Source organism: Lepidochelys kempii, chromosome 1 (assembly GCF_965140285.1).
Source record: "Lepidochelys kempii isolate rLepKem1 chromosome 1, rLepKem1.hap1, whole genome shotgun sequence".
NCBI classification, from domain to species: domain Eukaryota; kingdom Metazoa; phylum Chordata; order Testudines; family Cheloniidae; genus Lepidochelys; species Lepidochelys kempii.
Window position 1 is genome coordinate 130,858,800 of NC_136380.1, and position 20,354 is coordinate 130,879,153.

At 39.9% G+C, this 20,354-nt stretch overlaps 1 protein-coding gene across 5 annotated transcripts in view; it reads right to left on the minus strand.

The window, feature by feature from the left end:
- Window positions 1–20,354, minus strand: part of PUDP (pseudouridine 5'-phosphatase) — a 146,845-nt gene that overhangs the window by 99,788 nt on the left and 26,703 nt on the right. For 4 of the 5 annotated variants that reach the window (XM_073354388.2, XM_073354397.2, XM_078854036.1 and 1 more), the window contains one exon: window positions 5,561–5,779. In XM_073354388.2, the coding sequence (XP_073210489.2) occupies window positions 5,561–5,779 (219 nt within the window). Of the gene's footprint in view, window positions 1–5,560; window positions 5,780–7,780; window positions 8,352–20,354 lie in introns of all 5 variants that reach the window. The other variant, XM_078854035.1, reaches the window with a different exon arrangement.

Genomic DNA, 20,354 nt, shown 5'->3' on the forward strand with positions numbered 1-20,354 from the left:
TGAAAGGTTTCACAGAAGAGCCACTATACTGATTACAAGATTGGAAAATATGCCTTAAACTGAAAGATTCAAGAAACTCAGTCTGTTTAGCATAACACGAGGAAAAGAAATTTGATAATAGAAGGCTCTTAAACTAACAAAGATATAAACTATCCAAAGATATAAGTTCCAATGGTTGGAAGTCAAAGCAGGACAAATTCAGACTAGAAATAAGGCAGTTTTTCAAAAACAATAATTAATCATTGCAAGAATTAATCAAGTGTTGTGGTGGATTCTCCATCACTGGAAAAATTTAAATCAAGAATGGATTTAAAAAAAAATGCTTTTGTTCAAATAGGAATTTAATTGACGGTGGTATTGTAGCCTGTTTTACACAGGAGGTTTAGCTAGATGACCACAATGATCCATTCTGTCTTTACAGACTATGAATCTATGAAGTTTTGCTATTTTGGACTACCACTGTGAATAGCCTTATATTGTAGCTACCCATAATTAATGAAGATATGTTCTCGCTGAAACGAGCCACCCAAGCTCATGGAAAAGTTATAGCTTGATGAACATCAAAGAAGTTTAAGGAGTTTTACCATATTTGCATTAATATAGACTTATTGTATATGAACACTTACCAAGCACTTATTACATACAAATAATACATTACCTATTGTATTACAATACTCCTTGATTGGTCATGTTAGTTTTTAAGGTAAGTATGCAAATGAAGAAAGGAGGTGGTAAGGATATAACAATTTTTTGTTGTTGCTGTTGTTTGGAGTTATATAAAAATGAATTATTAAAAAAAGAAAATTTTAGAAAATATTTAGTTTTCAAAGAAGCAATTTTTCAACAAAAATATATTTTGTTAGAAACAATTTGACCGTTTTGCTCACTTGTGGGATCAGAAAAAAAATCACCATAGATTCTACATCTTACAAGGAGTTTCACCCATGAGTTAGTTTTCCTGTGCCTTGCCATGGCATTTCAAGAATGGGTAAAGTAACTTTTCTTCTCTTTCTTCAGATCTGCCATTTTGTTAATAACCCAGTTAGCAGTTCCCAAGGAACTCAGTGCTGCTTGGAGAAGAGAGCAGAACGATGACTGAGATAAAGAAGACTTAAGAAAAATAGAAATGGGAGCACACACACACAAAATCAGTAATTTTTAAAAATAAATATGTCATTTGCTGAAGGGAGTCAAAAAGCTCACAGCTACCTTTGCTGCCTGGTTGGCAGCAAAATGGCAATGGGCTTGTTGACTCCCTTCATGGCAGTAACCGTAATTCAACCCACTTGTGAAGGTCAGCAGAAACTAACCTAAGACAGAATCTGAAAGCAGACCAATGGATTAACATTTTCAACAGCAAACGGGATTTAGGACCTTAAATTCCATGGATTAGATTCCTAAGCATCTAAGTGACTTCTGAAATTTTCATTTGTAGTCTATTAAATATACTTTACTTTTATAATTAGCTTTAAAATATAGCACAGAAGAACTGTCTTACACTTTACTATGTGTCTTGCCTTTCAGCTTCATGCTATTTTTTGTAGATTGTTGTGTTCTTTTCAAGGAATATAGTTTTTCTGAGGTAGACCTCCATGTCCCTGATGGGACAACTGAGAATCTCCTCCGTATTTTACTCCTTCACTTATAATACCATCCTTCAGAGCCTCCTTGTCATGGGGTTGCTACTCAAAGGGGCTGCTCCTAGACACCTCAGAGAGTAGGAAAGAAATTCTAATAATTGAACATATTGTCCCATATGTTTCTGACATACTGAGAAGCTGCCTATTAGCTTGATATTTAAATCTGTGCAGAACATTTTCACAAGTCCACTAGATGAGAACCTTTTCTATCATTTTTTGACAACATGGATCCTCATCCACGTGTTAAATCAGACATTTTCTTTCTGCCTACATAAAAGTTTGACAAGAATGAAAGACAAATTATTTCATTAAATTAGTTCAGCCTTCAGCTCTGACCCCAAATTGTCTAAATGCAAATGAGATTTACAATTTTAAAGAGATGTAAGGGATGTAGAGATATTTCAGATTCCTCTACATTTATTTGGCAAACAGTTCCCTTTTTAAAGAACTCTCTTATTCCACAATCCAGAACACTACTGACCTTCTTATTACTTGTACAAAACAGCTGACAAGCCAGTTTTGGTCATTCTCCAGTTAACAAGACCCAGGAGATCAAAGCTATCATTCCCTTCAAGAAGGAAAACTAAGCCAACACCAATTTGATGAGTCCAAGTAAAAAACAAATAGCCAAAAAATAAAGGAGAAGATAAAAAAATGAATCCTGTTTGGGCTGGTGGGGTAAGAAAGCTTTTCTTTTAAAAAAATATTTATTTGCTTAATTGACTTTTATGTTATTCTATGTTCTCCAACTTTGAAAGTTGCTATGAGAAAACACGGCTACTTACCTTTCGTAACTGTTGTTCTTCAAGATGTGTTGTTCATATCCATTCCAATAGGTGGTGTGCGCGCATGCTGCATGCACGATCATCGGAAATTTTTACCCTAGGGGACCCGATGGGTCAGCTGAGGAGCCCCCTGGAGTGGTGCCTTTGTGGTGGTGTATATAGGTCCCTGCTGACCTGCCACCTGCTCAGTTCCTTCTTGACAGAATATTCCCACAGAGGGGAAGCAGAAGGGATTTGGAATGGACATTAGCAACACATCTTGAAGAAAAACAGTTACAAAAGGTAAGTAACCGTCTTTTCTTCTTCGAGTGATTGCTCATGTCCATTCCAATAGGTGACTCCCAAGCAGTTTCGAAAGAGGAGGGGGTCAGAGTTCACCGAGTTGCTGATTGCAGTACTGCCCTGCTGAAGGCCACATTTTCCCTTGCCTGTTGAATCATGGCATAGTGTGAATGAAGGAGTGGATGGAAGACCACGTTGCTGCCATGCATATGTCCTGAATGGGGACCTGTGCGAGGAATGCAGCGGAAGAGGCCTGGGCCCTTGTGGAGTACGCCGTCAACACTGGGGCTGGGATCTTAGCCAGGTCAAAGCGCGTTCTGATGCAGGAAATGATCCATGAAGAGATGTGCTGGGACAAGATGGGAAGCCCTTTCATCCTCTCGGTGATTGCAATAAAAACCTCTGGTGACTTACAAAATGGCTTTGTGCGTTCAATGTAGAAGACTAGGGTATGCCTGACATCCAGGGAATGGAGTGCCCACTCATTGTCGCTGGCATGAGGTTTAGGAAAGAATACCGGTAGAAATATGTCCTGGTTAACATGTAATTACGATACTACCTTGGGTAGGAATGCTGGGTGAGGGCATAGCTGCACCTTGTCCTTGTAAAAGACCACGTAGGGGGTCTCAGAAATTAGTGCTCTGAGCTCGGAGACCCTTCTGGCCGAGGTTATGGCCACCAGAAAGGCCACCTTCCAGGAAAGGTAGGATAAGGGGCAGGTCGCAAGGGGCTTGAAAGGGGACCCATGAGTCCGGAAAGGAACAGGTTAAGATTCCACTGGGGAACGGGCTGCCTTACCTGGGGCTAAAGCCTATCCAAGCCCTTAATAAAGTGGCCCACCATGGGATTGCTTAAGACTGACCTGCCCGCCACACCCGGATGGAAGGCCAAGATGGCCACCAGGTATACCTTAATAGATGGTATGGCAAACCCCTGTTGCTTCAGGTACAAGAGGTAGTCTAGCACAAGGGGAATAGAGGCTTGCTACGGGGAGGTATCTTTCTGTATGGACCAAATGGAGAAACACTTCCATTTTGTCAGGTATGTTGTGTGAGTGGAGGGCTTCCTGCTCCCCAACAGAACTTCCCTAACAGAGTCCGAGCTGGTTCAAGCTGGTTCAGCCATGGAGTTTCCACGCCATGAGGTGGAGGGACTCCAGGTTGGGGTGTTGTAGTTGGCCGTGATCCTGTGTGATGAGGTCCGGGAGCATAGGAAGGGCCACTGGCCTGTCCACTGATAGGTTCAGCAGTCGGGGCCATGCTGGTGCTATGAGGATCACTGAATCCTTGTCCTGTCAGATCTTGAGGAGTACCTGCTCTATGAGGGGGAAGGGTGGGAACGCATATAGCAGGTGACTCGTCCACGGTAGGTGAAAGGTGTCTGCTATGGAGCCTTGGCTGTGGTTCTGAAAGGAGCGGAACAGCTGACTCTTTCTGTTGCTCCCTGTTGCACAGGTCCATGAGAGGATAGCCCCAACTCTGGAAGATCAAAAGGGCAATGTCCGCTCTGAGTGACCACTCGTGAGTGTTGAATGAGCGGCTGAGGTGATCCGCTAGTTCGTTCTGTGCTACCGGCAGATATGAGGCCTGTAGCTGGATGCAGTGTGTGACACAGAAGTCCCACAGTCAGAGAGCTTCCTGGCACAGGGGAGAGGAGTGAGCACCACCTTGTTTGTTTATATAGAACATCACTGTGGTGTTGTCTGTCAGTACTGCGACACATTTGCCCTGAAGATGGGCCTGGAATTGCTCTCAGCTCCCTGACATTGATATGCAGCGATAGTTCTGGTTGTGACCACATGCCTTGAATTCTGATACTGCCCAGGTGCACTTCCCAGCCCGTCTGGGATGCATCTGTGAGCAGCAACAGTGAGGGCTGAGGGCCAGCTGAGTGTTAGTTGAATATACAAATTATATCCAGATTTTCTGTTTCTGGTTTTTTAAACTTGCTCCCCTCTCCAGCTCCACCCCCACCACACTCGTTTTACCCCCAGCCCTTTTAAACTATTAAGAAATTAGATATAAATACAGCCACCCCTCAAAAAAAAAATCTAGACTATTGGTAGTGCACCATAAAGGCTGAAAGGCCAAACATTCAAAATCCAGAAAGTTCCAAAAGTTATATTTGTTATGTTTACATTAATTAGGCTACTTTGCACATACCTGGAATTTGCTATTCTGCCCTCTCTCATTATATTTTGCCATAAAATACTGCTGTTTGCTCCAGAAACATTAACTTTACATTCTATGTTGGTAACAAACTTAGTTTAGAGTTTTCTTCTTTTGCATGCCTGAACTTGTTACCTAGGGTTTTTTCCCCTCCCCCATTACATACTACAAACTTAAATGAAAGAAAATGTTACTAATGGAACCAAGATTACAAGTTCAAGAACTCAGAATATGCAACATATATACATGGACAGACACACAAGTCTGTCCTTTGTGTAAAGGCATGCATATTGATTATTTTACACAATACACTAGAGTGTATACACATACACACCTTAAAAAAAACTTGTTGAATTACACAGCTACTCTCAAATATTATAAAGCAAAGACTAGATCATGAAACTTATAAACTTTGTGCATATTTATCCTGTCCATGTGTTTTTCTGTTCTTTAAAACATGTATTAAGAGCAGCTGTTCCACAAGTGTATATGAAAAAGCTCTCAGCATCCTCAGTACCTTTCTACCAAGTAAACAGGAAATTTTTAGCAAAACCTGTCAAGGAAAGAGTGAAGAAATCAGGTCTGTGAGAGAAAGTGCTTTGTGAAAGGAGGTTTTAGAACTATACAATAGTCACAGTGTTTAAATAATTTCATATGCAGTTATTTAAATATTGAAGAGAAACACCTGGCATCAACGCAGCATTAGGAAATATTTTTTCCTGCTTCATTTTACTTTCATGCAGTAGCTCCTCTTTGGTCATTGGAAGCTCAAGTACATCTCGAATAATCTGTGCTCCCTCCAATGCTTTTTTACCCATGACTAATGATTTCAAATCCCAGGTATATGCCTTTCCAAAGCGTTCACAGATTTCTTGAAAAACCGTAGTATAAAGATGCTCAGTATCTGCAAAAAAGAGAAAGAAAAGGCATTTGTAATACGCAAGGCTGGAATCAGAACCAAGCTCTTATGTTAACAACACCCAAACTTTGCCTAATTGGAGGGTTACACTGGCAATTTGTTAGGTGCCACAAGAGTATATCCCTAAATGGAACTCACAACAGCTGCCCTTGTATTTAATACAGAAGTGCAGCCAGACTGCCGAGATCCACATAGTACACCAAGTATCAGGTATTCTTACTCTTCAAAGGCAACACTTCCATGTTATAGGAAAGTGCTGTGGGTCATGATAAAGAACTATATTGACCTGCAGTTTCACTGTCTCTATCCTGCCTGGGCTACTACACAGTACATGTAAGAAAAGAAATCTTAATTAAGAGATCATATTTATTCTTCAACTGAGGGCTTATCTACACTATCGCCTAAGTCAATGTAAGTTACATTGCTCAAGGGTGTGAAAAAGCCACCCCCCTGAGTGATCTAAGTTACATCAACTTAAAGCAGTGTCCACACCACTCTATGTCAGCAGGAGATGCTCTCCCGCTGACCTAGCTTCTGCCTTTCGTTGAGGTGGAGTATTATGCTGATAGGAGAGGGTTCTCCCATTGGCATGGCATATCTTCACCAGACGTGCTACAACAGTGCAGCTGTGCGGTAGTGTAGACTATCCCTGAGAAAGAAAAACAGAGAAGGAAATCTGGTACTTGAAGGATGTCATTACATCTTCAATTTAAATTACAACAAATAATTTATTTTAAAAGTTATTTTAATGTCTTTAAACATCAGCTGCAGAGTTCCTTCAAAAGATACCATAGTCATTATCACAGTGCCACTGGCATCACTACATTTATATCTGACTGTGTTTCCACTATAGCCCTGCCCTCCCATCTCTTTCTGTTTCCAGGGGTTAATGGTAAGAGGTCACTTCAGGCAGTATCTTGGTATATAAAAACTCAGCCTTGGGACAAAGCTTTTCTTTTTAAATATGATTAGTTTTAAAAACAAAAACAAATACCCGCCCTCTCCTGCCAAGAACAGAACTTTTCCGAGGTTTAGAAAAGTGAAGGTTGATAACATTAGATCTAGTCAGAGAGAATGTGGCTAGTAATATCTCTATTATATTAGTTCCCACCTCTTAAGCAGAGATTATAAACTGTACCTTTAAAAGTAGAGTCTCTTAAACACTATAGGTTGCTTTCCCAAAATGTTCTCATTTTTCTCCCTCATACATTCCCTTGCCTAGAAACTTTTCACCTTCTTTTAACTTAGTCAAAGGTAATAGTTAAATGAACGATTTCTCAATATGTTTTTCAAACGTTTCAGTACTTTCTATGTGAACAGACTACAGCCAACATCTGGGGAAAAGTTGTAGACATCTTTCAAATGCACTGAAAGAAATTATAGAGAATGTTTCTTCTTTATGGGGCAGTTGGCATGTACTTAACAGAGACTCTTTGACAGTTTTCCACTTTTCTAAGATCTTGATTAAAATAAATAATTTAACATATAAGAGAGAGGCTAGAAAGGTCTTTACACAGTACAATACGCGCTTCAGCGCCAACTCAAGCCTGCCTCACTTTGAGTGTGTGTTTCTCACCTACAGTTTATTTAAAAGTTTCAGGATCTGTAGTTTGAGCTTGAACTTTCAGAACAACAAATCTACCATACTAACATGCTGGAAGATTCTCTCTACATGATTTCTAGATTGGATCCTAATGAAAAAAAGTTCCTATTCAAGGTTACACTTATAAACTTGTTCCTTTTATTTTGGGAAATTATTTTTAAGAAAAGAAAAATAAAATGTACAAGTTGTGAATGAGAATGTGTTCCACTCACTGTCCTGCTAAGTATCATGGAGAAAAAAATAATATTTCAGAAACTTTCAATTCTAAGCTTTGCCATCGCGATAGCTTAGCGAACAGACTAAAGAGGTGGTAGCAAATGTGAGCAATACAGTCCCTGCCCTCTGCAGCAGCCTGACACATAACATACTCCTTTGCTGCTCACCTCCACTAGTTTGCTTTTCTTGAGACCAGCAGATGGTTCTAATTTGAGATCAATGAGAAACATATGGGATATTTCCTATCATCTCAGTAGGAAAAAGTGAATACACGGCACAAACAAAGGATTTTTCTGACACTTTGGTTTCAGCATTCTGTGTCAGTAAATAGAAGAGAACCTGAAGTTCAAAGGGGTTCAGTAAAGGTCCATCGTAGTTTAAGGAGTCTAGAAGTCTAGCAGACAGGTCAGGAAGTAACCCTCAGCCTACAAAAATCTGTAACATTTGCTGCAGATGCTGCTTAAGCAATTCAAATGTAGAGGGGGCAAAGAGTTAAGTGCATGACTAATTTAATCTTGGGTAGCCCCCAAGCAGACAGGTTACATATCACAATACTGCTCCAGATCAGCACAAATTCAAGTGAGTTGGCCATGAATGGTGTCCAGATTGATAGCTTGAGAAAGGAGAAAAACTGTTCACTTGGCACTACCAGTTGGTGCTCTCAGCAAGTTGAGGTTAAGATGAATTGACAAGATAATGCTTAAGATGTCACAGCTCTGTTTTTCCTTTGTTTCTGATCTGTTGAGAATTAAAATAAATAAATAAATAAATAAAATTGAGATCAACTAGAAAAAAAAAGAAACCTAAACCTTGATAAAACCTGGGCATTGGACAAATGGCTGCAATGGATTAATTCTAAGAATCCCTAGTTTCTTATATCATGACTTCAGGTAAAATTATGAATTTATGAATTCTTAAAAAACAAAAAGATTTTCCATCTGATATTTTCATGATTTAAGAAGACAGAACCCTTGTGGTCCTCCTGTGCCCATAGCTGCAATTTGGAAGGGTCTTACACAGGTGTGGAAGCTTTACTCCAATGGGCAAACCTGTAGCCCTATAGCACAATTAATAAAGTAACTGAAATAACTCAGACTTAATCTTCAGTCAGAATCTGGGACAACATCTAAATAAAAAATAAATAAAATAAGACTCCCAGTGCCTGTAATTTGTATATTTTTTTTGTTAAAAAAAAACACAACAGAGCCAACCATGAGTGTGTGTGTGTGGTGTCACAAACACACACACGATTAGTTCCCCGTTTTTTTTAAATACAAAAACATGTGTGAACTTCCCCTGGGAACTCTGCAACATCAGCTAGCTATCCAACAGTAACAGTACTCTTAGCTTTGTTATCCATGCTGACATGGGAGTATCTCAAAAAAAGCGCTGAACATACTACAGCCAGGTTAGCTTTTGTTCCATTACAAGCAGGGGCTGGGGCTGGGGCTGGGGGTGGGGTGGGGGCGAAATGCATAGCCAGCTAAATGGCAAGACAGTATGAGTGTGGAAAGTAATTGTATTTTACCATATGCAAACTATGGAAAGTAAAATATTCTATATAAAACTAAGGTGTGAGTGTCAAAGGCACGAAGGGGAAGCTCAACTCCTCTTGCCTTTCAATGGGAGTTATGTGCCTAGCTCCCCTTTATACCTTTGAAAATCCTCCCTGTGTTAATTGTGTCCTTCTAAACTTCATCCCATCTCATATCTTTTACCTAGATGTAGTCAATATGATGTATTGCCCACCAACTTCATTTCACTGGGGAAGAGTGATTTTATTCCCTAGCCACAAAGTCATTCCATAGTCATTTTTATATAGTGACCCTTCTTGTACAGAAGAAGGAAAGGCTACTCCATAGTTGTTTCTTACATTGTGCAAAAGCCAGCCACAATAAATACAGATAAAGTGACAAGAATTATAGAGGTGTTGGATTGCTCTATTTGTGATCCAGCAGAAAAATATGCTGAAGCATACCTGGAGAGCCTGGAGGTGACTTGTGTCACAGTATACTGTAAAACATGATTGTTTATAATCTGTTGAAATCACCAAAGAGAATCTGAATTAAAAGACCAGATCTAGCCAGGTTAGGGTTGTGTATTGGTTGACATCATTGTAGTATCTAAGCAACTCCTCTTTATTAATTGCCTGTGATCCAGGAAGATACTTGAAAATGGCAAAATGTAACTTATTAATGAATAAAGCCTGGATCTAAGTTTTTTTTGCCTGTTTTATTAATTTATTACAACACATTTTAACTTAATCTACAGTTTATCAAGAAGATAAGGTTAATAGGCATGCCAGCTTCCTTCAGCTATAGATATGGCTATGATTTAGTCATGGGTATTTTTAGTAAGTCATGGACAGGTCACAGGCAATACACAAAAATTCACAGCCCGTGACTAATACTATATATACCCCTGACTAAATCTTAAATGGGTCACCGCTGGGGGGCGCAGGGACCGCTGCGGGTGGGGGGGACGTGTCTGGAGGGGCCGCTGCTAGGGGGGAAACTGGGGGGCTGTGGCTGGGGGTGGTTGCTCCAGGGGCCTGATGTTGGGGGGAAGGCAGCTGCTTGGACGGCCTTGGGGGTCAGTCACACTGGCCCCTGAAGAAGTCACAGAGATTGCGGAAAGTCACGGAATCCGTGGCTTCCATGACCTTCATGACAAACACGGAGCCCTAGCTATAGGTTTTGCTTTATTGTTTGCTTGTATGACCTGGTTCATCTGTACTGTTGTCTTGATTGAATAAACATGTCCATGGCTTGTTCTTTTTCACTGAATCTGGTTTATCACTTGAATTCTAACTAAATTTAATATTTTAACTGTGCACTTTATAAAAAATGGGCCCAAACTGGATCCGAGAATCTAAACTCCACCAGGTTTTAGGTGTTTTGGGGGGAGAGACCAGGAGGGGGGAATGAAGGAAGAGAGATGGCATGCAGAAGGGAGAATTTTGTGTTCAAATCAAAGGTTTCAAGTACCTCTACAATTTTCATAGAAAATATGATCCAAAAGAGGAAAGGGCCTACTTTCTGGCTTCCATCTAGCCAAAGACCTGGTAGTAATGGGGGGACTTTAACCAACCAGACATATGTTGGAAAAGTAAAATGGCAAAACACAAAATTTCCAATAAGTTCTTGGAATGTATCGGGGACAACTTTTTGTTTCAGAAAACAGAGGGGAGTAACCAGGGGCAAGCCATTTTAGATTTGATTCAGACCAACAGGGAGGAATTGGTAGCGAATCTGAAGATGAAAGACAATTTGGGTAAAAGAGATCACAAAATGATAGATTTCATGATTCTAAGGAAAGGAAGGATTGAGAGGACAATGATTTCACATAAGTAGACTTTAACAAACTCAGAGGACTGGTAGGTGAGGTCCCATGGGAAGAAAATCTAAGGGAAAAAAGGTTCAGGAGAGCTGGTAGTTTCTCAGAGAGACTATATTAATTGCAGTCTATCCTGATGCAAAGGAAAGTCAGGAAGTAGGAAGCCAATATGGCTCCATCAGGAACTCTTTAATGACCTGAAAATCAGAAAAGAATCCTACAAAAGGTGGAAATATGAATAAATTTAACTATCAAATCATAAAAATATAACCAAGAAACAGCATCGGTGTCGAGTGTGTTTTCCCCAACACTCAACGTAGAAAGAGATATTACTAGAACTAGATTATTCTTGCAGAGCTTCCTAAAGTTCAGGATGAGAACGCCTTTCTGTCTAAAGGACAACTTTACGTGCTCTAAAACCTGCACATTTATTTAGATTTCTTGAAATTTGCTGTGCCATGTGGGGATGCAAAATAGGATTAGCATTCCAAATTTGGAGTCATTTGAGCAAGGTAAGGTACAAACCTGGCCACAGAGAGAGAAGGGGGCTGGGTTGGGAGACGTCAGTCAGACTGGGTGGGCCAGGGCCATGGCAGGAGCAGAGGGCCCGAGTGGGGAAGACAGAGCTTGGCTCGGTATACAGGTTGGGCTACATAACCTACTCCTGGGGGAATGCTGCGCCACTGCACATGTGCAGAATTTATGTCCCTGGCACATTTCTTTACTTCCCTGCAGAAAATTATTTTCTGATGGGGAAGCAAAGGGAAGCCGCAAGAGCAGTCATGAGATAAGAGGGAAGATCCTCTCATGGATCAGTAACTGGTTTAAAGATAGCAAACAAAGGGTAGGAATAAATTATCAGTTTTCAAAGCAGAGAGAGGTAAGTAATGATGTCCCCCAAGGATCTGTACTAGAACCTATGCTGCTCAAAATATTCATAAATTATCTGTAAAAATGTGTAAACAGTGAGGTGGCAAAGTTTACAGATAACACAAAATTACTCAAGATAGGTAAGTCTAAATCTGACTGCAAAGAGTCACAAAAAGATCTCACAAAATTGGGAGACTGGGAAACAAATTGGCAGATGAAATTCATTGTTCATAAATACAAAGTAATGCACACTGGAAAACATAATCCCAACTATACATACACAGTGATGGGGTCTAAATGAGCTGTTATCACTCAAGAAAGTATCTTGGAGTCATTGTGGATAGTTCTTTGAAAACATCTACTCAATTTGCAGCAGAAGTAAAAAAAGCTAACAGAATGTTAGGAACCATCACGAAATGGATAGATAATACAGAAAATAGCATACCACCACTATATAAATCCATTATATGTGCATACCTTGAACACTGCATGCAGTTCTGGTTTCCCCATCTCAAATACACACACACACACACATGAAAAAGTACTGACAACAGCAACAACAATTAGGGGTATGGAACAGCTTCCATTTGAGGAGAGAATAAAAAGACAGGGACTGTACAACTCAGAAAAGAGACAACTGAGGGATGTTATGATAGAGGGCTATAAAATCATGTGTGAATAAGGAAGTGTTAATTACCCCTTCACATAAAACGAGAACCAGGGGTAACCCAATGAAATGAATAGGCAGCAGGTTTAGAACATACATAAGGAAGTACTTCTCCACAAAATGTACAGTCAACCTGTGGGACTCATTCTCGGGGGACATTGTGAAGGCCAAAAGTATAACTGGGTTCCAAAAAGAATAAGATGCATTCATGGAGGATATGTCCATCAATAGCTATTAGCGAAGATGGTCAGGGACACAATCCCATGCTCTCGGTGTCCTTAAACCTCTGACAGCTGATACTAGACAGGAGAGGATGGATAACTCAATAAATTGCCCTGTTCTGTTTTATCCTCTCTGAAGCATCTGGCACCAGACACTGTCAGAAAACAGGATAGTATTCAAGATGGACTATTGGAAAGCTCCAGACATTGCTAAGGAATAACTTCTCATTTCACTCATAACATTTTCTCTGAAAATTCCCCTACTAGCATCTGTACCAGCCTTTTTGGGGAAAGCTCTTGTTTCTTTATTGGTTGTGCAACTCGACTTGGGATAGAAATGGCAGAAGTGTTAGTGCAGACAGCACCAGTGTTTTCCTGTTACATCTTCAAACCTAAGAACGGTGCTAGAAGACGCAGGAGTTTAAAAAAAAAAAAACACCAGTGAACTGCACAGACAGCAATGAAATTGTGTGAAAACCACTGAACATGCAGCCAAGGACTCTAACAAGGAGCAGCAACCCTAGAAGAGGACAGAGGAGAGTTTAGTTAAGGAAAGTCAAAATGTTGCCCTTCCAAAAAGGATACGTATTCAGCTCCAATACTGAGAAGGTAGGGTTAAGTTAATCACACACACACACCTGGCAGGCTTCCAAATCACCATATTATGGAAGCAACTCACTGAAGCGGCCACAAGTGTTTTGCAGATAGACCACTGTACATACACATTCTCTATTCTTTTCTGTCCTCTCTTTTCCCGTGTGGATTTGTCATGTCTGTCCTAAAAGCAGATGCCACACAGCCCCGAGGCATTCTGGCACTTGAACCTCCTACTTGGTCACCACATGACTGATTATAAATCCATTTAGAGTTGGCCCTAACATGACTGAATACTAATCAACTTATACAATCTATGAACAGAGATCGCTTTTCCCTTGGACTTCTTCCCAAATACTATGAACAATCCAGATGACTTTCTAAAGTAGGCTCTAGGTATTAAACAACAGTGTTTTTCATATACAGATTTTGAAGGCTGGCCTCACGAGATATATCATGTTGATGAAGGAAGAAGACCAAAAGGGTAATTGTCTTGACTGATTTGCAATTCTGACACTATGTTGGGGGTAGAACTTGAACTGAGATTAGGAGATGCATGGGGGACTGGGTAATTCACCGAGACATTTGGGAACTTACACTACCTGGTATGGCTAATCGATTTTTAGTCAGTGCTCCCAGAATAACATAGCTCAGTGGTTTGAGCATTGGCCTGCTAAACACAGGGTTGTGAGTTCAATCCTTGAGGGGGGCATTTAGGGATCTGGGGCAAATATTGGGGATTGGTCCTGCTTTGAGCAGGGGGTTGGACTAGATGACCTCCTGGGGTCCCTTCCAACCTTGATATTCTATGATTCTATAACACCCAACATTTGGATAGCGAGAGGGAGTCAATGGATATTCTGGCCATGAGAACCCCCACAGCTTCAGTGTGTATGCAAACTGAAGCCAGGGGAAGTTGTCACTGTTCATGACAACGTTTGTTGAGAGGGTATGGGACAAGGAACTACCCTGACAGGACACCTACTCTTCCAAGCTAATGATAGCTGTGTGCATATTGAGGCCACCATATTACAAGATATTCATTTTAATCTCACCACTGCTGCAGGCCTGTGGATAGAATTTTTCAATCAGCCCTTAGGTTTCAGATACCCTTTAACTGGACCACCCTAATACCTGATCGATTCCAAAATTTACTTTCACTCCTACCAGAGATTCAGAAAATTTCTGAGTTACAAGGGCAACTTCATATGATTCAAAATATATATCAAGTTGAAAAGTATGCCTTTCGCACCGCTTATAGACATATAAACTTATGTACATAGTATGATGTATTGTGTTTTGTGACTAAAACTGTGCAACAACCCCATTATAGTATTATTGTGGGCATGTTATTGCTTGTACTGTTGTTATTTGGTTTAGGGTTATGTTATTGTTGTTGTAAGGGACGTAATAATAATAATACTCTTTATGTCCATACTAACCATGCATTGTCATTGTATCCAATTAAAACCCCTAAGGTTGAAGCATCTGATGCAGAGTTTGAAATACAAAATTTAATGAAAATGGAAGTTTAAAATTGATAGTTGTGCTGGAAGCACAAAAGGGGTGAGTGTGGAAGTAGATAAAGAGAATTTGGATGCAGGCCTCTATATTGAGCATGAGTCAGACTTACTCTAGCTTTAATAACACAAGATTTGTAGCAGTGGGGATAGTGCGAAGAGAGTGGAAAACAACTGTGAAAGAGGCTGTTGTGACCTTGTATTAGATAAGAATAGAATGCAGACCATAAGAGAAATGGTAAGAAAAATAAGGTATCATGAAGGAATATGTATAAACAATATGCAGTTGTTGCTTATTATTGTCTGTAATAAAGGTATAAATACTTGTTTATCTAATTGTTTATCTTTGAGAGACCTGCGTAGGTGGGGAAACCCTGCGTCCTCGTGCACTCTCTCCCTCTGTGCAATTGCTTGGGGTAATAAACTGTATCTGACTTGCTGCACCCAACCTGAGAGTGAGAACTGTGTTTTTCTCTGACATACCATCAATGCAAAAATGGATACAGATGATGGAATATCATTTTGATATTATGAAAAAGACTGTAAATGCTGGATAGTCCATGTGCTACAGCGATCAGAACAATATAAGAATTTAAAGAGAATAAGAAAGGGCATTCTGTGCAAAGTATGGTCTAATTTCCACAACAGCAAGGGATTTTAAGAAGCAAGTCCATTTCCCTACTGTATCAGTGTTAAGCAGTCATTACCAGCTCTCACAATTTTACAAATCTTGGGATATTTTCAACTTTTTAAATAAAGCTCCTGATGCTGGAATCAAGAGTTTGCATGAAAATTTCAACTTTTAGTAAAAAAAGTTTCTACTGCTCATGGTTGTAGAGAAATGCTTGAAAACATGAAGAAGCGCATCCTAAAGGCTCAAAAACGATAAAAATACATCTATTATTTTAAAACTCTTGTGATTTTTGAACTCCTGGGGTAGGCAATGGTGCCGTCTCCCACTAGGCAACTTGCCTGTACTAGTTATTAGGGCATATAATAAAAACCCGAGATTGTTTTACCAAGAGGGGTCTGTTAAAAAGCCATCTATATAGTTTTCATGCAGATGCAAAGAGGTTGTCCCAGCATGCAAATTAGCAGAATTTCATTCATAAAAATTGACGCTTCTGTTGGTGTCATACCACATTTGTCAGCTATACAGAAATAACAGCAAAATGCACACAGTTTGACAAGGAAAAGCAGACAATCAAAAGTGTAGGGTGTTTTGGAGTACAGAATGTGGTAGAGGCTGTTTGTCCAATTAAAAGATAATACAGACATCAGTGCACCTGACTGAGGACAGGCAGTCCACCAGACATGGCTCTTGGCAGACACCTTGCAACGAGAGCAGCTGATCAAGTTGCCATCTCAGCAATCCAACAAAACAAACAAAAAACAGAGTAAAACCCTCAAGAACTTACCAAACAACTAATAAGAGCTGTCAATACAAGACATTTGTAACTGTAAAGACAGGGTGCAATGTTGGGTCGCCCTCAAAGTTATATAAGTATGATAGAATTATAATTATGTAGTAGTAGAAATAAAGACAGACAAAAGAGGATGTAGGTATTGTAAAAAGGTATGAACATCAGTTCCATGCTGTTGAATTTCACCCTGTAACAAATGAAAGGCCAAAGTGCTAATTATTTCAGGCCGGTACAGGACAAAGAGTCTGTGCTGGAAAGTGATAAGAACTTTGAGGAAACAATGCTGTTCTTTAAAACAACACCCTGATGCGCTTCCCCTGCGCGGGCCCCTTGTCATGCCTATGTAAATCTTGGTATCAAAAGAGGGAAAAAATAGATAGTGGGATAAAACTTGTTAAATGAATCAAGAGTCATAGATTGTGTTGTTAAGTAAAAGAATGAATGATGAGTGCATGGAATTGAATGTCTGAAGCAGGGAAATAGTTGGTTAGTAAATGGTGCCAGCCTAATCCTAAGAATTTCAACCTTGGTATCGATGGGCCAAAGAATATTCAAAGTGGAGATAACGAGATGACCCCCAGAGGGCGAACCAGAATCCACCCAAAACGCATCAAGGAAGAACAAGAAGATAACACCTAGCCATCATGGAGCCATCATGGATGTACCACCTGCTGATTGAGCTGATTGATGGTCATCTCAATTGTAAATTCAACATGATGAAGCAACTTCCATAGACTTGTATTGAACCAGAGACCTATAAAGATTGGACCCCAGAACTGTGTTCTTTGAGTCTGGTTCTACGACCACTCTCCAGGAGCATTGGATGCACATCTGACAAAAACTCGGCTCCACTCTCGTGTCCAGGCCACCTGGCCAGTGACTTGGCACGAGCAACATCTAGGCTGGTAACTATAACAACCTTTTTGCAGAACCTGTGTGTGAATGGATCTATATAGAAATTGCATATAGGAATATTTTGTTTTATTTACAATAAACGTGGCAATTTGCCTTGTTCCTCTTACAAGATGCTGTTGGTATAATTTTTATTAGTGTAACAGCAATACATCCAGAAGCATGGAAAAAACTGTGTAAATGATGGTTCCACAACTCACCAAGCAGGACACAAGGGAAGCACAGAGGGAGTTTGAGTGTGGGCTTTTTATATCCTTTACTTGAAATGGACATTTAGAACCTTAAACAACTAACCTCCGGTTCTGGGTGAGTTTTTTTTTTTTTCCAAACCAGTTAATCCAATCCTTGACTGTGAAAGGAAACAGAGCACTAATGTAAAAACGTATGACACGAGTAATGTGATGGTTGAGAAGAGAACAGGGTCAACTGTTTAGTGGTTGACTTTTTGAATTGCTTACAGCAGAGTAGCAAGAGAAAAAGGGGGAACAACTGAAAGTGCAAAAATACATGTTCTCAAAAAAAGATTCCCATAGAGTATAACCATTAATGTGACATTATTCAGCCCTGCACCAGGACATGCCACCAACACTAACTGGACATTTCTCTTGTGAGACTAATGCTGCAATTTCCCAATATTGAATAGACAAAGAAAAAAAAAAACAATTGAAGGGTCTCTGTGTATATAATGTCTTCTGCAGTTTCCACGGTATGCATCCGATGAAGTGAGCTGTAGCTCACGAAAGCTCATGCTCAAATAAATTGGTTAGTCTCTAAGGTGCCACAAGTCCTCCTTTTCTTTTTAATTGAAGGGGAGTGGCTAAAGCACCACTTTTCCTGCTATTCGAGAACAGGTAAGGTTTTAGGGCTTGTCTACACTGGCAACGCTAAAGTGCTGCCGCAGCAGCGCCCTAATGTGGCTTGTGTAGTCACACCACAGCGGTGGGAGAGAGCTCCCCCAGAGCAGGAGCTCTAAAAAACCCACCTCCACGAGGGGCGTAGCTCCCAGCATTGGGAGCATGCTCCCAGCGCTACTGCACTGTCTATACTGGCACGTTACAGAGCTGAAACTTGCAGTGCTCAGGGGGGTGTTTTTTCACACCCCGAGGGAGAAAGCTGCAGCGCTGTAAAGTGCCAGAGTAGACAAGCCCTTTGTGGGAAGAGATGTAAATGAACAGTCCCACAAAAGCAGTCAGTTGAGACCCTAAAACTCCATATAGGATGTGTTTTGTATCTTGAATTGTTGGGCTGTTCAGTTTACAGGGTCTGTAACAATGAGCTCACTTTGTAAAACTTATGCTTACCTTTTAATTTAAAAACTGAACCAAAATAATTAGCAGCCACTGAATAATGACTCATACTACAGTAATAGTTGTTTTAAAATTAGAAGCTAGTTATACAGGTCTTACAGCAAAGTATTCAATAAATCACCTCATGTGGCTGTTAAACTATAGCTTCTGAAAGCTAAAGGAAAAATAATGAATATGATTGCTGAGAATTAAAATTACTGCTGCTAATTTAATTGAGTGATGATTTGCAAATTAATTTTTTTGATTAGCACTTAGCATAATTCACTAAAATTATTAATTATTCATTGTAATAGGGAACGGGTAAGTAATCTGTTTTAGATTACATTTTTTGCAAATCTAAGTTACTCTAGACTCTTTTTTTCCTCGCAATATTATGTTAACATAAATTTATGCTATCCAAAGATACATGAGTATACTATACATTAATTACTGCAACAAGTCTAGAGAATCACTATTGTTGGCCACACAAAGTTCTGCAGGACTTCTCATTCTTCCTGTGTGGTACACTCTGCTGGGAATTCAAGTTACTGCTAAGAGGCTCACGATGAAAATACCTTTATAGTGTCCAAAATAATAAATGCACAGAACTAATCTCAAGGGACATTGAGATTTGCCTCTTGGGGCTTGCATCATTTGGAGGATTTTTCTGTGGAAGGAACAGCTCAAGCTGACTTTGTTTGTTTTACATGCAAAGAAATATTCTGTGTCCACAGGCCAAAAGAAGTCTGTTGACAAATATGAAGGGCCTCCTAATTTACATTTAAAGACACCCTATTTTCACCTCTATATTTTTTTAAAAGAAGAATATTCCTACTGCAGTCTAGTATGCACATGTCTTAACCCTATCTATAATGTCACACATAGAAGAAAAGGAGTACTTGTGGCACCATAGAGACTAACAAATTTATTTGAGCATAAGCTACGTGAAGTGAGCTGTAACTCACGAAAGAAGTAACCCCCAAATACATAACACCAATCAAACACGCATCATTCTGATGCTGAGTTGTAAGTATGCCACCAATCTGTAAACTCTATACCAAAAGGAAGGAGGAGCTATATTTTGCTTCCTGAAAAAAAGCTCTCTTTGGAAAGTCAAATGAGACAGGTGCCTATTTAGGAAAGCACGCAAGTATCCACGGAAGTCACACAGCTTAACTCCCCAACTAAAACAGGCAGTAAAAGAAACACCTTCTTTGAAAGGGTGGGCAGGGAGAATACTCGTAAGCACACCACAACACTCTTCAAAAGAGAGTGCTTAATCAGGAAGCCCCTGCATGCTGAAAGAGACAATGGATTGGATTTTCAAAAGCACTTACGTGATTTAGGAACATAAGTCCCACTAAAAGTCAGTGACTTATGCTCTAAGTCACTTAGGCACTTTTGAAAATCCTGCCTGGAATGCCCATTACATTTTACGTTTTTGGTAATATTTTAAAGGCTACCTGGCATCTAGTAGAAAATGAAAGTCTCTTTTCCTTCACAGCACTGGATAAGTTCCAAACTTAACTGCAGAGTACATCAGATAAACACCACTACAAGGAAGAATTGAGACCTAGAGGCTAACAAAGATAGTCTTTTGTTTCTCTTTCAGAAAAAAAAATGGTTGAACATTTGTTTGCTTAGTAAACATGCTGACAACCCACATTTCTATATGATGTTAATGCTAAGACATATAGCTTCTTGCTTGGGTATGCATTTCATTTGATTCTTCAAGAGATAGACTATTTCATATTGGCTGACTGCCAATGTTCAAAAGGAGAAGTTTCAAAGCTACTACAAGGAGATCCCATGATATTATTTAAATAGACTTATAGCAGGAACACCTGGCCCAAGCCAAAGCACCAGAAGGAAATCAGGCCTTTGGGATTTGCGTGGTGAGGATGATGGAGC